We start from the raw sequence: 16,527 nt of genomic DNA on the forward strand, positions 1-16,527 counted from the left end.
GAGGATCAGCAACGCAACAAAAGTGGCTACTGGTCGAGATACAAGTGTCATAGAGAGGAGAGAATGAAACACCATAACCTCCTGTTATTAACTCTGGGGTCGGGTTGTGTGGGGAGCTCTCCGCGGTGCTGGGCGTATTTCTGCCTTGATGGTGCGCCGCGACCGGCTCTGGGTCAGCTGGGAAAGGCTTGAGGTGGAGCAGGCTCACAGCTTATGTGTTTGTCACTTTCTTTTTCATTTTAACCCACACCATGATCTTTTCCTGACCCTAACCAAGTGGTTTTTGTGCCTAAACCTAACCAGACCTTAACCACAGGGCATCATGATGATTTCAGAACAACGGATTTAATATGGTCGGAACAATGGGCAGTTCCCGCCAGTAGTAGGAGCAGGCTGACGGCTGAGCATGCCCAAATGCTCATCTTTTTAAAAAAGAATCTCCACATCATGTTTTTAAGAAGACGAGCAAGGTAAGGAGAAGGGACACTGAGGTAGAGCAGCAATATTAAGCTTATCAATGTACCGTTGCCTCTCTGGAGGCATAGCGTGCTAAAATAATCCTTTGCCATCTTATTATTAGCTAATAATTTTATCTAGCTAGCTAGCAATTCAGTCGTGGAGACTTGAAGGCGTGGCTGTGGAGGCAGAATGACAGCGAACCAGCGAAGAAGCGGCAGGGAAAGCGGGCCTCGTTTCCCCTTTGGGGGCGTGGCTTTCAGATTATGACGCGTTGCGCTCTGTCTCTATTGGACGTGTTCCTCTGTAACTGAACCTGCTCTGCTGTAAATGCCTCCCCTACTTGTACTTCTTAGTTTTGTATTTATTTAATATTATTCATTATTATATACTTAAGTATATTGTTTACCTCCTAATGTTTTGATTTGTTTTATTTTGTTTCGTTTTGTTTGTTTCTGAAATATAGTATTTAAGAGGTCCTGTACCAGGGAATATTCTGTTATCTGGAAAAAACTGAACACTAAATTAAAAGTAAAAAAAAAAAAAAAACTTGTTTTGTTACTATTATTATTATTATTATTATTATTATTATTATTATTATTATTATAATACATAACAGAGGAGGAATAAAGTAGATGTCAATCGTTGTCAGGTGATAATTTAAACTTTACATTTGCTTTATTAACAGCTCAATACAGGAGCCAGTTTTGACTGAAAACACCATGATATGAAACATGGATTGAACTCAAGGTTAAAGTGTTGTTGCATTAATTCAGGATCCATTACTGGACTATTCTGCTTAACTGAATCTTAAACTGATCAATATAAGGTTTGACATTTGAAGAGTTGATACAGCACATCCACCAGGAACAAATACTTAGTCAAACCACTAAACACCAAGATTCAATCCTCTGCTCAGCTTGTTGTTGATTTTAATTCTTGGTCAGGGATTTTTTTTTGTCTCAAATACATAAAAACACCACTCCAGAGTCTGACAAACCTTCCTGCAGGTCTTTTGCAGTCAAACAGAGGTTTGATTTGCCTTTCTAACAATCCTACGAGCAGCTCTCTCTGAAAGTTTTCAGCTTGACCTCCACAGTTCCTGTTAACTGCCATTTCTTACTGACATGACCAACTGAGGAAACAGCTCCCTGAAAACACTTTGCTATCTTCTTCTAGTCTTCATCAGGTCTTTTAGTTTTCAGAGTGCTAGGCAGCTGTTTAGAGGAGCCCATGGCTGCTGGTTGTTGGGACAAGGTTTCAGGAGTCAGAGTCTTTATAAAGCTTTGAAATTAGCATCACCTGGCCTTTGCTAACAATGACTGTGAACAAGCCAGAGCCCTAACAAGCTCATTAAGCTCTGAGACCCTGGGAAAAGCTGTCTGATGGCTCAAACAGCCAGTTATATATCTTTCCAAATATGTAAAATAAATGATAATTCATACAAAAATAAGTTACACCAACTGTTAGTTTAGAAAAAGTTCACGATGTGACTGCAATCATTCTTATTAATTTGGGTCTTGGGATGCCTTTTAAGGCAGAACTATAAATAATTTCTAAATAATTTTACCTGATATTCATCCACACAGTGACGACCTCCTGACACCTGCAGAGCACACACACATTAAGTCACACGAATCAGGTTACTCATCTCCTACAGTCATGTGAGGGACATTCTCACTCAATAACAAAGTTAAGCAGCTTTTGTTAATTGAGATGCACTTTATGGTCGTAGTGTCAGGTCAAAGTCTTGGCAGGGAGCATTAGAGTGTGACAGCATGTCAAATCCCAGTAAAGTTGTCCTGAGCGCTCAGGCAGGACACATCTTTTTCTATGGCTGGGAGACTGCAGCTCTCATGGCTGTTCCTCATCCTCATTCTCCTTCTGGTGGGACTGCAAGGAGAGCCCAGGGACGCAGCACAAAGACGAGACAAGAGCAGCGACCAGTGAGTTGGGCTTTGGAGAGATAAAAACATGGATGTGTTGCACAGTGATGAGTCAAAATGATGGCCTTCATCAGTATTAATCTCTGTATGTAAACAGTTTATATGCAGCTGGAGAGTATTTAAGATGTGTGACGCTGATGTGTGAGTCTGGTCCTCACTTGATTTTCAAATTCTGCAGAGAATAAAGTTTTTGAAATGCCATAAAATAGTTTATCAGTTAGTTTTTAATATCTCAGCTGTCACAGTTAATTTCATACAGTGTTAGCTTTTGGATTATTTTTCATCTGTGTACTAGCTGGAAGTGTCTTACGTGTGCGTATGTTCCCTACGGAGCTTATTTTGTTGAACGATCAGAAACTCAGTCAAATGATTTTATGTTGGAATTTTGCCGTCGTGCCCTGAGAGGAGCAGACTTCAGAGGAATGATGAAAAAAGATGTTGTTATTGGATCATCGTTGGATTACTGGGAGACTTTTTTGCAACGCTCTTTCTGATTATAAAGCATCAGGGAAATTAATATTCGGAGTAGTATTGGTTTATTGTGGGATTCCTGATACACTGATAAACCTGCTCTGTACAAACAACATCAGCACTGATGGAATTTGGTGATTTGACCCCACAGGCCTCGTATGCTGTCAGAGAATGGTCACCTCGTCTTTACAACCGGTGACAATAACGAGATCCGCTTCCAGACGCCAGCATCAGGCCGGGTTAAAGTCAATAATGAGGACCTCACCCAACTTCTGAATCAGGTAAGCGAAGACTTTTCCACCACTAACAAACATGCACGCGTCATGTGAGAGACTGCAGTCGTCTGATGGTTCATAAGATCAAACCTGACGTTTCACTCCGCAGGACAAACAGAAAGTCACTGAAGATTCAACTTTCATGAGGTTTTTTTTATCATTAACTTCCTGGTTACAAGAAGCAGGAAGCAAAACAGACTGGCTCATATTTAGAACTTTTTTTCAGCTTACTTTTTATTACTTTTAGTAAGCAATAATAACTCTAAGTCAGTTATGCTGTAATAAACACTTATATAGTCTTATTAATGTTAATAAGCATCTTATACCGTCTTATAAGTGCTCATTAACGTTAATGTGTGCTTACTAAACATTCATTAGCATTTATTAATAATTATTTAGAGCTTATTACAGTACCTTAATATAAAATGTTACCTTCGTTTTTACAAAAAAAAAAAAAGAAAAATAAAAAAGCTAATAACAGACATAAACAACAACAACAGGCAGGGACATGGTAGGCAAAGGTGAAATGTCCAGCACTGAGCAAAACAGAAAATAAGAGGAGGCAAGGCTACACTCCTCCATGTCCATGATCGTCTCTCAAGACCACAAAGGTCCCCAACCTTGACCCCTGGAAATCCAGAGCCGCTCCAAGGAGGGAGAAATCGCCCAGTCATCCATGAGCCACGACCCATCCCACATGTCCCCACGCCAAGGGGCACAAAACAAAATTCACCAAACAAATCAGATCACTTCAAGTCAAATAAGATTTCCATTTTTCTCCGATATTGTTCACATTTCCAGCGGCATGCCTCAGAGAAAAGTCACTTGTTCCACAACGTAAATGTTCTTAATAATTTCTGTCTGAAGACTCTTTACTTAACCATTTCCTGCTTCCTGATGTTTTGGAACCTGCTGGTCGTATTTGTAATAAATATCTGCTCTCATTTATTTTGTTTTCATGTGATGTCTTTTTTTTTCTCTCTCCTAATTACTGTATGTATTTTTAGTCTGACTTTGTCTGCTTCTTGTTTATTTGTTTCTTGTGTGTAAACACCAAGGACCATGCTGCAAATAAGTATTTTACTTTAGCATGTCATCCTTTGGATTACTGTCTTATCCTCTTCCAGAAATCAATCAATCAATCAATTTGATAGTTTCACAAAAACATCACAGTGAAGTTAAAATCCTGCTCTAAACACATTATTGATCTGATCTCTGTGACCACATTCACCCAATAAGAAGAAGTCTTAGAACACTCCCAGAAATGACCAGCAGACATGGTACCACACATTCTCCAACACTGACCACGTTCAGGTTTGTTGCTTTGTGATTTTTAATTTTAAGAGTTATAAAGATCCTTACAGTGTTTTTCCTCATGAAGTCCCTCTACAGACTTGAGCCGTACGTGGTAGATTGTGTCTTACATATGTTCAGCCAACCATCTTCGGTTAACTTTATGTCAGCTTCTTTCTCCCACCTAGAACTTAATTATGCAGTGTTTACATTCTTTCAGCTGTACATGACATCTGAACACATTATACTCAAAAATTCTATAAAAGAAAACAGCATTAAAGCCACTCCAAAGTGTATGTAACCAAACTGTTAATTAGAAAAATTAAAATTAAAATAGTAATGATAATTGTCCACTCCAAATTTTAATCACAAAGATAAAGTGCAAGTGCAAAACGTGCTCTATGGACTGTGACATTTAATGTGTGTATGTGATGTGTGCAAACAACAAACAATGACACGTGTGATCAATAAGAGGTGTTTCTCCCTTTATCCAGACTTACAGGATTTACACCCTGTACTGCAGGGTGACCTCTTTAAGGGCATCAGGTATTTCTCTCCAGTTTACAGCCAGCTTCAGGCATTGCCAAAATACACTCAGCAGCCACTTTATTAGGTACACCTTGCTGGTACCAGGCTGGACCCCCGTTTTAATTCTTGGTGTCACAGATTCAACAAGGAGCTGGAAACATTCCTCAGAGATGTTGGTCCATATTGACATGATGACATCACACAGTTGATCCATGATGAGAATCTCCCGTTCCAGCACATCCCAAAGGTGCTCTATTGGACTGAGATCTGGTGACTGTGGAGGCCATTGGAGTACAGTGAACTCATTGTCATGTTTGAGATGATGTGAGCTTTGTGACATGGTGCGTTATCCTGCTGGAAGTAGCCATCAGAAGATGGGTACACTGTGGTCATAAAGGGATGGACACGCTCAGCAACAATACTCAGGTAGGCTGTGGTGTTTAAACCATGCTCAGTTGGTACTAAGAAAATCTCCCCCACACCATTACACCACCAGCAGCAGCAGCAGCCTGAAGCGTTGATACAAGGCAGGATGGATCCATGCTTCCATCTGAATGTGGTTTCTCCAATCTTCTATTGTCCAGTTTTGGTGAGAAAACCCGTGTGAATTGTAGCCTCAGTTTCCTGTTGTTAGCTGACAGGAGTGGCACCTGGTGTGGTCTTCTGCTGCTGTAGCCCATCTGCTTCAAGGTTGGACAAGGTGTTGTTGCTTCAGAGATGCTCTTCTGCACACCTTGGTTGGAACCAGTGCTTATTTGACTTCCTGTTGCCTTTCTATCATCTTGAACCAGTCTGGCCATTCTCCTCTGACCTCTGGCATCAACAAGGCATTTTGGCTCACTGGATATTTTCTCTTTCTGGGACCATCCTCTGTAAACCCTAGAGATGGTTGTGCTGAAAATCCCAGTAAATACTCAGACCAGCCCGTCTGGCACCAACAACCATGCCACGTTCAAAGTCACTTCAATCACCTTTCTTCATCATTCTGATGCTCCGTTTGAACTTCAGCAGCTCGTCTTCACCATGTCCACATGACTCAGTGTTAATGAGCTGCTGCCATGTGATTGGCAGTTGAACAGGTGTACCTAATAAAGTGGCCGGTGAGTGTATATGGGTGTGGTTCAGTGGTTTGTAATGATGCTATAAAGTTATATTATAATAAAGCAATAGTTTTAAAAGCATTATAGCCTCATGAATCCAAACCTGTGTGTGTTACTGAGTAGCAGGTGGCACCTTGTGTGGTAGCCTTGGCCACCAGTGTGTGAGCGTGTGTGTGAATGGGTGAATGTGACAGACTCAGAAGACTAGAAAGGCGTGATGCAGGTGCATTTTGGTGGTCCTGTTCTAATCTGTGAGGTTGAGAACTGGTTGTACTCCGAGCACTTCACCAACAGCATAGCAGCAAACTAATTAGCTTATCCAAACAACCCAGATCATATTCACTGCTACGTTATGACTTCTTATCAAGTTTTACACCACTGGGAGCCTGCTCGTCATATGAGGCTGTGAATGAGTAACAAGTCAGGAAGCAGACACAGCAGTTTGGACGGGACCAAAGATCAGGGGTGAGGAGAGAGTTAGAGCTGATGCATCTTACATGTATTGAGCCTTGAGTATGCATTTCTTTTATCTGAATGATTGCACAGACGTGAGTGCACGCTCAAGGCTACATGAGTCAGGGCTGAATGAACAGCAGCACATTTGAAGCAGTTCAAACATTTCAAACATTACAGATTTTAAAGCAATCCTGACAAATAAGAAAAATCAGGACGACAGCTAAATTTAGTCAGATGTCCCCTCTGTGGTAAGTGTCCTTTTGTTTTTGACAGAATGCAACGGGAGGATTTTTGATGTGAAGGTGACGATGCTGAAAAAGTTCAAAATGAAATAAAACACAAATTGAATTGAATTAAAGGGATAGTTCAGATTTTTTTAAAGCAGGGTTGTATGAAGTGGGATTTATACTTGTGCGACAGAGCCTACACCGTTATAAGCATTTTTACTTTGCACCTCCAAAACACTAGTCGGCGGTGGAGGTTTCTGTGAAGTGCTGTAAAGTTTAGTTGATTCAAAACACACATTAAACACACATTAAACACACATTAAACATGGCTTAATAGAGACAGTTTCAAACACAAATCAGCTTCACTATAACTCGCAGCATTCACAGACAAACACTTGTCTTTATCTGGACACATTTTCCCCACAAATACAACATGCTAACGTTATTAGCACAAGCCTATGGCATTTTACATTGTATAAATTAGCCTAGCGATCTTTTCCTCTTCTCATATGAAACCAGGGACAACAGCAACATGTAACAAAGGTAACGGCACATAATTTGTCTCCATTACAACTCACGACATTCACTGACAAAACAACTGTCTGATACTAAACACGTTTTCCAAATAAATACAACATGCTAACGTTATTAGCACAAGCCTATGGCATTTTACATTGTATAAATTAGCCTAGCGATCTTTTCCTCTTCTCATATGAAACCAGGGACAACAGCAACATGTAACAAAGGTAACGGCACATAATTTGGCTCCATTACAACTCACGACATTCACTGACAAAACAACTGTCTGATACTAAACACGTTTTCCAAATAAATACAACATGCTAACGTTATTAGCACAAGCCTATGGCATTTTACATTGTATAAATTAGCCTAGCGATGAACAGAGATTTCCTCTGCTCATATGAAGCCAGGATAAATCACACACAAATGTTATTTTTGTGGAGGCTTTATTGCCTCAACACAAAAACTCTTGAGATTTAAAATCTCTTTTTTCATGAGCGTCCTGGCAAAGACAGGCAGCAGCATAAAGTTACAGACGACAGAGAACAAAAGTACAAAATAAAATATACAGCTGAGATTACTACAAAGAAATATTTCATTCATGTGAATAATTCACACTTTGTTTTACAGTCACGCAACACTGTACTAATTTCTTTAATACATCAGGGTCAGTTACCTGTAACTGTCTGATTTCAGATCAAAACCAACAAAGATGACATTAATGACATCAAGACTAACGGAGGTGGAGTTCCCCCTGATATCACCAACAAACTAAACCAGCTTGATACCAAGGTAGGACATTAAAGCAATGATGATGCATTTTATCAATACCATTTGCAGCATAAATATGTCATTTATTTATGATTTTATCCTCTTGTTTATTTATTTTAACTCACATTCAGCTCATTTGCATTTTCTTTTAATTTTCTTGTGTGAATTTTCAATGCAATCAGCCTGTAATTAAAGCTTTTTCTTGTTGTGAAAGTATTGTATATAACCAGTGCTGTAAAATATATTTCTCATGCTTTCTAGGTGTCAACACTCGAGACTAAAGTGGATGCACTTGAATCGGTAAGACATGGAAGAACCGTTTGTAGTAACGGCTCAAACTAAAGACTGTTCTGTAGACCCTGTTAGGGCTGACATCACGATGACATCACGATGACATCATGTTATTAGCTGGAGGTGCAGCTGCCTCTCCCCCACAGGGCTGTAGGCTCCATAGGAGTGTTAAAATGTGTTTGTCTTGTTGTGTTATTGGGAGCCAGAATAGAAGGAGTCATGGCTCAAAACCAGCCGCCACTGCCCGTCAACAAAAACAAAGACAACTATGGTTAAATGTGATAAGACCAAAGGACTGGACGGAGGCCATCATCAAAAATGCTCACATGTGCAGCGCACACTTCATATCAGGTTAGGGAAAAAGTATTTCCTGTTGTAGGGATGAATAAGGTTATGTGTATTAAGGGTTATCATGTCCACCTCATCAGAAACTGGGGAGGGATTAAGAGGAAGATTGGATTTCTCTGCAACGCTAACTTTTAGCACATTAGCTAACGTTAGCTTCCATAGCAAAACAAACAAGTGTGGTCCTCCTTTGTAAGATTGGCTTCCTGTGACATCATCCATCCACTGAGTGAGAGCATCGCCAGTCTGGTCCCGTTGGTCAGTGTTTACTTATTCAAGTAACACTGGCGGTCCGGAGAGTGAGTGACCTGACATGGTGCGTTGGTAAATTCAGTCTGACGCTCTACACTAAAATGAGAGCCCTGTTGGTGGAAGAAACGCAGCGTTATATTTCTACATGAATGAACCAACGGTTAAGTTAATCACACATTCACTCCGCTCGGCGCTCTGCTGCTCCGTCTCCACAGACAGAGTGTCCAGAGTGCGCTCTGCCACTCTGAGAGTGCGCTGCTCTGGATAACCCAACGCTACATTCAGACAGCGCTCCCAATTTATCAACGCTCCAGTTTGTGTCAGAGTGCGCTCCCACACTCACAGTGAGTGTTTCTGAACGCACCACTCACATCATCTTCCTCCATCGTCTAAAACAAGACAACACAACTTATTAGCTAGCGCTAGCTAATGTCTGTGGAGAACTGTTTTGCCTCCAGCTAAGCCCCGCCCACCAAAAACCATCACACTAGCAGTAAAGGGTCTATAATTGTCATGTTTCTCTCCTTGCCTTTCCTCTCCTCTTTTCCCCTCTAGACAGTCCAGAGGGTGTCCTGCAGCAGTAATCCCTGTCAGAATGGAGGAACATGTCTGAACTTACTCAACTCATACCACTGTGTGTGCCCCAACAACTGGGCTGTGAGTTCCTCTATGGTTGTTATGGTTTTTACAGTTGGTCCTGTTATCACATTTTGTCCCGAGCCCCCAGAAACAACACAATTTGGCTTCAAGCTCGCTGTGTCTCAGGTTTCTTTTCCCTTTTTCTGTAATTATATTCAATATTTATTTGGACGGAGGCACCACATCAACACAGGATCAACTACAAAACAAAATTGTTACAACAAGACTAAGCTGAAACATACTTTACACACATCCCATGCCAAATGCTGTGTTTTAGCAAAACATCAACAGCGATCATTAAAGTTTATCTGTGGTTAACATTTCTTAAACTATGCTCCCATCTCCTTCTCTCCTGCAATGTGTGTGTGTGTGTGTGTGTGTGTGTGTGTGTGTCAGGGTCCTAACTGCGCGACAGATGTGAATGAATGCCAGGTGTATGCAGGAACATTCCAAGGTTGTCAGAATGGAGCAACCTGCGTCAACACCCCTGGATCGTTCACGTATGTCTTAAACGTCCCTCCATACTCTGTTGTTATGACTCTAATGTTACTGTGTGCTGTGTGTTGTGATTTTGTTTGGCCACTGTTAAGAAATGTGTGTACGTACAGTCATGGACTTTCTACCTTGAGATACAACGTGCAAGGTACCCTGAGATATCCTGACCCCTGGTGTCGCAGACTGGTTCTGGGGATGTGGAATATCACTCCCTGCTGGGGAAGGAGCCGGAGCTGGTGTGGGAGGTGGAGCAGTACCAACTAGATGTAGTTGGACTGATCTCTAAGCATAGCAGTGGTTCAAAAACCAATCTCCCAGAAAGGGGCTGGAATCGTCCAGGGTGAGAGGTGCCGGGCGGGTGTGGGGATACTCATAAGCCCCTGGCTGAGCACCATGGTGTTGGAGTTTCCCTTTGGTGTGGCTTCTGCAGTAATGCCCGTGCTGTGCCGGACTGTTGTGGTTCAGAGGGAGCTGAGCTTGAAGGCAAAGCTTTCGATTTACTGGTCCATCTCCGCCCCAACCCTCACCAATGGTCATGAGCTCTGGGTAGTGACTGAAAGAATGAGGTCACAGATACAAGCGTCTGAAATTAGTTTCCTCTGTAGGGTGTCTGGGCTCAGCCTTAGAGATAGGGGGAGGAGTCAGACATCTGGAGGGAGCTCGGAGTAGAGCCGCTGCTCCTTTACCTCAAAAGCGGTCAGTTGAGGTGGCTCGGGCATCTGATCAGGATCCTCCTGGGCGCCTCCTGCTGGAGGTGTTTTGGGCACGTCCCACTGGTAGGAGGCCCCGGGGCAGACCCAGAACACATTGGAGGGATTATAGATCTCATCTAGTCTGGGAACACCTCGGGGGCCTCCAGGAGGAGCTGGAAAGCGTTGCTGAGGAGAGGGACGTCTGCGGTGCTTTGCTCCGCCTGCTGCTCCCGTTACCCAGCCCCGGATAAGCGAATGAAAATGGATGGATATAGATATAGATATAGATATTGCTATAGATTGATATAAATATACTCTGACAGTCTTTTTTAGAATAATGTAGTGCTTGCTACAGTTACCTTATGGCATTGATAATGTTAATATTCCTGGTTCTCTGCAGTTGTAGCTGTTCTCCAGAATGGTCCGGGACTCTTTGTACGGTGCGGTTTGATGACTGCAGGAATGCAGGACAGGACCTGTGTGTACATGGCACGTGTATTGATGCAGACCGGGTTACACCTGGACAGGTAACCAGAAAAACAAAACTGCCTATAATAAGTGACACAAATTAAATATGTTGTCCATGAACATTTTGCTGATGCCTTCGGCATCAACGTTTTTGCCAGTTGCCTGATACATGAATTACCAACACGTTGTCTCTGTGGGACGAACAATTCAGTATTATTTCATTTTGTTGATTTTGAATGACAGTGTTTTCACACTCTGACTCTTTTTTCTTTCAATAAACAGCCTAAATATCAGTGCATTTGTGAGAGCGGTTGGGAAGCTCCAGCCGGGAATCCATCCTGTGTGGCCGATGTTAACGAGTGTAACCTACCCAACAAACCTTGCTCCACCAACCCTCCTGTTCCCTGCTACAACACTCAGGGTTCCTTCTACTGTGGACCCTGTCCTGCAGGTAAGCATCAGTAACACCACTCGTACTGTGCTTATTTTACAACGGCACGATACACAGCATTTCAATAGAAGATCTGCCATGTGTATTTCACTCTAGTTAGAGACTGCAGATCAAACAGATACAGACGGCTGTACAGAGAGTCACCAGAGTAAAGAAAAGGCTTTTAGTATTGTACCACACACTGTGCAGGCAGGCAGAGCTTTAGTCTGGCTAACTGGGACTGATGTCATAACTGCTGGCTAACAAAAGTCTGTTGTAAGCCAGAGTCCTGCATGCGTCCATTTTTGAAAACCTGCACCCGCTCATACCCGTAAAGCTCAGCACCAGAACCAACCTGCACCCGTTAATAAAAGTCCCACAACCCGACCCTGCACCCATGATCAAACCCCCCCAGGCTCCAGTCCCTCACATGAAGCTGGGTCTCCGTTCTTGAATTGGACGTCTCTTTGACTGGATGGTGAAATCATTCAATCACTGCCAGGTTAGGAAACATGTTAGCATGCTCCTTCCACCACCATCAAACCTCCAAAGGATCCCAACTCCATGTAGGCTGCCACCTCATCCTCGGGCTGCAAAGTTTCATGGCTGGAGTTTTCTCCTGTTGCACAGCTCTTTGCGGGTCACCAACAACTAAATGACACATATTACCTAATAGAAACTATTTCAAAGTGTCACAAAACGCAGAACAGAATCCAGTGATTTGGTGGTTTCAACATTCAGGGTGATTAATCAGAGTCATTCAGGCCACGATGTCTGGAGGTTGACACGAGTATGCTGATCAGCCGAACATATTCATTACTAACTATGATTATTGACTTAGCTTTTCATTTATAAAAGCTTCAAAGCAACATTATGCAACTCTTTAAAATATCAGCTTCAACATTATTCACTATGAGACACTGACTTGTAACAGGGAGACTGGTGCCTCTGTCACGCCCACTCTGCACCCAAGCGCCTGTTCCTGCAATGTGTAGTTCTGGGGAGCAGGCAGGCTGCTGGGAGAAGTGTAAGGCTTTACAGCACTACATCATCAAATGCACGTGTACAGCTGTGATGAGATCAGTGAGACAGGGATGGCAACGATAAGGTTGCAGCCTACACCGTAATCTTTCACAAATAACGCTGGCAGGGATCACTCTGCTGCCACACTGTCACTGTTTTCCTGTTAGCCATGATCCAGATCATTACAGCTGACATCATCAATACAGTATGAACAGTTTGCAACTTGCAAGCACAGTTTGTATTTATGAATTGTATGTATGTATGTATTCATTTGGCTGCTGAACTTTTTGAACCGAAGTGGTGGGGGATGAGGAGTGAAGACCCCGAGCCCTGTGGCGGGAAAGGTCACAGGAGGCTTGAAAAATGCACCAACCTCTACTCACACACTCTAATACTGAATCTTACTCCAAATTAAATTGAAAAGTTGGTACCCTGGAGCAGTGGGTAGTGACAGACAACAGACAGGTTGCTGCGCTGGGCTGACAGGCCGGGCCGGGCCAGGCACAGCAGGGATTTGCATTTCCATCACAACAGGTCTACCTTCTTAAAGGTGTGTCTTGAAGTGATGATGGTTTGTCTTGAGTGATGATGTTTAAAAGCAGAGCCGAGGCGAGCCGAGCTGAGCCAAGGAGACACATCACACATCATCAGCATTTAAAACCAGCTTTAGTTGTGAAGGCTGAATCTGGATGACATTAAAGACAGTCTGCAGTTTGGCTACAGCCTCTGTGATCGATGAGCAGGCACAATACACCACTGTGTCATCGGCATAAAACTGAAAATTGGCACCAACCACATTTCAACCGAGACTATCAATATAAATCGAAAATAACAGTGGACCTAACACTGAACCCTGGGGTACGCCATTACAAGTGTTGAGCCAGTGACAGGTGAGCCCGTCAAACTGACCACAATGAGACCTTTCTGAGAGGTCATTCACAAACCAGCCCACTGCCTGCTCTGATATACCAGTCAACCTCTGCAATGGAGCCAGGTGGAGTCTTTATTTCCCGGCAGACCTGTGGACCAGCTTGTCTCCTTTAGTATGTGCTCTTCGAAAACTCACAGCTGGTGCAGATGGCAGCCCATCTTTGAGGAGTGGATCACCTTTTATGATTTTCCAATTATTTTTGATGATTTGCTTTACTTTACCTGCTGTGGTGTTGCACTGTGTCACAAAATAGACCTTTTGTTTTTTCTCTGGTTCTACTATGTTTCAGGTTGGCAGGGCAATGGCTACAGCTGTCAGGATGTGGACGAATGTTTGACCAATAATGGTGGCTGCTCCACCACTCCTGTGGTACAATGCCTGAACACCATGGGCTCCTTCCATTGTGGTCCCTGCCCTCCAGGTATGACAGAAGGAAATGAGTGACAAGTTCAACTGCAGTGCTGTGAATTCTGCATGACCACCAGAGTTCTCAGAATTCTGAGATTTCATAGAACTGTGAGAGGGTTAGAAAGGCCCTGACCACCTTCCTATGTAGCAAGACATCCCCTCTCTTAAGCCACACACCTCCAAGTTTCCATCTCCTTCCTTTTACCCTTTCTGAACAAGTTGTCAAGGTCTTGGTTTTTCTGTGTGCAGTTTTAGTTTGGCTACCTGCAGCAGCAGTGTTCCTGTCATCTTTCCTTCTGACAAAATCAAAGTAACGGGAATATTTCCAGGTGCTAAGATAAGCGTTTCAATCTTTATAATTAGCTCGCTGCTTTGCGCCGTGCCTGTGCAGTGCGACGATTACTAAAATGAGTTCGCTGATGTGATGATGTGTTCCGAGTCAGTAGTGACGTGATGACAAACGTAACCCTGTAATGAGTTGACGGTTTTGGAGTCACTGTAATATTATCACTGAAATTTTATTTGTAATCAGTTACACTACTTGTTACTGGAAAAAGTAATGTTATTACTGTAACAGATTACTGCCCAACACTGGTCCTGACCAGTAAAAGCAACAAACAACAACCACCAGAAAGAATCCATATTTGCTTCATTTTAAAGACTCATCTTGTATTTTTGCAGGTTATGAGGGCGATGGGAGAACATGTACCCAGGCCAATATCTGTGCTACCAACAATGGAGGCTGTCACCCATTGGCCACTTGCTCCTCAACCCCAGGTAAAAACATACATAAGCATGATTTTATTTCTTTCCTGTGAGTTTATCTATCTCCTTTAACTTTAACTTATATTGTAGTTATGCTATGTAGCATGTGAAATAGAGTGTGGTGAATGTGCTAGGAAAGATAGTATCAGCACTGTCTCTACCTGAAGCTTGCATGTACGGAGCCTGTGTTTGGTTGAAGGTGGCAGTGCTGTTTGGGCTGAGAAAGCCATGTGTAAGTAAGGTAAAGGAGGTTATTGGGTTGGTGTGGGGAGCAGTGAGACCTGGCATTAGGGGAGTGTCTCTGGGACGCCAGAGATCACTGTCTAGCCTCCTGGAGGTGTCGTGGGACCAACTAGACGAAACACTGGTGAAAGGAGGTTCCCACCCGATGACCCCAAAGACATGCTAGTTATCACTGCTCACTGGTCTGTATAGTTAAGCCTTGCCATAATAGCTTATCATAGGGCTTAGGAGGTTATTCACTGAGTGCTGATCCTTTCTCTAGAGCACAAACTTCTTGTGTTTATTTGAATTCTTCTTGTGTCCTCTGATCATTGACAATTTCATTTTCCTTAAAAAAAACAAAAACAGAAAATTAAAGATCAGAAATTACAAAAACAGAAATCAAATAGAATCATTCATGATTACATCACAACACTGTGCTTCACCAAGAGTCAAGGGGCAATCCAGCTGTGCAGCAGTTATGAGGGGAGGCAGTGGAATCACACAGTGCACATATTTTGTATATTTTTACACACTTACAGACTCAGCACAGTGAAGATTATATTCTTACTATTTTAAGTACTAGTGTTGACGTTGTAGCATAACGCACATTCTTATTTCTATTCTACTGTAATTTATTACTTATATTTACATACTGTGATTTCATACTTCTGTTCTTTACGTTTTATAACTCTCTTTTCTTTACATGGGAGCAACTGTAACAAATCATAATTCCCCCTTGGGGATCAATAAAGTAATTCTGATTCTGATTTATTTTGCGTTGTATCAAAACATCATCTTGGACTGATGAGGTTCTCTCTGCATTCTGCATGGTTCTGAGTCGAGCTGCACAATACTGGATTTCTTGATGATATCCGAGAGGCCAATTTTAAAGCAATCCATTAGGCCCGTAACCAATATCAGTATATCCATATTCTTCCTTGAATCCTCTGTCTGTTATAATTGTTGTTACATATATTCATTATACATACTTGTATATCTTTCAGATATGTTGTCCTCCGACCTGTGCTGTATCATTTACCTGATGTTTTCTATATGTTCATTTTGTCAATAAAAAAAAAAGGGAAAAAGAAATTGGTTTGCCATATCATCAGAAATCAGCATCTTGGCCAATTCCGATATTTCATTTTTAAGCCAATGTCTGGCGATACTGCGAGTTAGAAAACAAACTTACAGCGACAGTTTCCACCATACACCACTCAGTAAGTTTGTTTTCTAACTCGCGTATCATATGTTCCTTATGTTAGCATGTAAGCTAGACTGAGTTAGCTTCTTAATCCGAGGACTGACAAACTTCATTAACTCTTCATTCAAAGGTATTTGTACAGTGTCTAAATCAGATTTGACTGTCTGTCTGTATGATAGTGATGGCCAAATGAAGCTTCTTGAAGCATTTTCTTTATTTTCTGAGCCCACTAGATGGCGCTTTTTGTTCAACAAAAGGTTGAAAGCACACTGAATTGCCATTCTTTGAGCCTCTCTCTTTAAACCATGAGTGCC

At 42.2% G+C, this 16,527-nt stretch overlaps 2 protein-coding genes across 3 annotated transcripts in view; one reads left to right on the plus strand and one right to left on the minus strand.

The window, feature by feature from the left end:
* Positions 1-16,527, minus strand: part of LOC125882019 (uncharacterized) — a 212,984-nt gene that overhangs the window by 97,289 nt on the left and 99,168 nt on the right. The window lies entirely within an intron of this gene.
* Positions 2,267-16,527, plus strand: part of cubn (cubilin (intrinsic factor-cobalamin receptor)) — an 86,763-nt gene continuing 72,502 nt past the window's right edge. The window contains exons 1-10 of the mRNA XM_049565429.1: positions 2,267-2,402; positions 3,025-3,154; positions 7,971-8,066; positions 8,307-8,345; positions 9,489-9,590; positions 9,969-10,072; positions 11,160-11,286; positions 11,510-11,678; positions 13,901-14,032; positions 14,701-14,796. Coding sequence (XP_049421386.1) covers positions 2,290-2,402; positions 3,025-3,154; positions 7,971-8,066; positions 8,307-8,345; positions 9,489-9,590; positions 9,969-10,072; positions 11,160-11,286; positions 11,510-11,678; positions 13,901-14,032; positions 14,701-14,796 — 1,108 coding nt within the window. The 5' untranslated portion in view covers positions 2,267-2,289. The remainder of the gene's footprint in view (positions 2,403-3,024; positions 3,155-7,970; positions 8,067-8,306; positions 8,346-9,488; positions 9,591-9,968; positions 10,073-11,159; positions 11,287-11,509; positions 11,679-13,900; positions 14,033-14,700; positions 14,797-16,527) is intronic.

Source organism: Epinephelus fuscoguttatus, linkage group LG21, assembly GCF_011397635.1.
Source record: "Epinephelus fuscoguttatus linkage group LG21, E.fuscoguttatus.final_Chr_v1".
NCBI lineage: Eukaryota > Metazoa > Chordata > Actinopteri > Perciformes > Serranidae > Epinephelus > Epinephelus fuscoguttatus.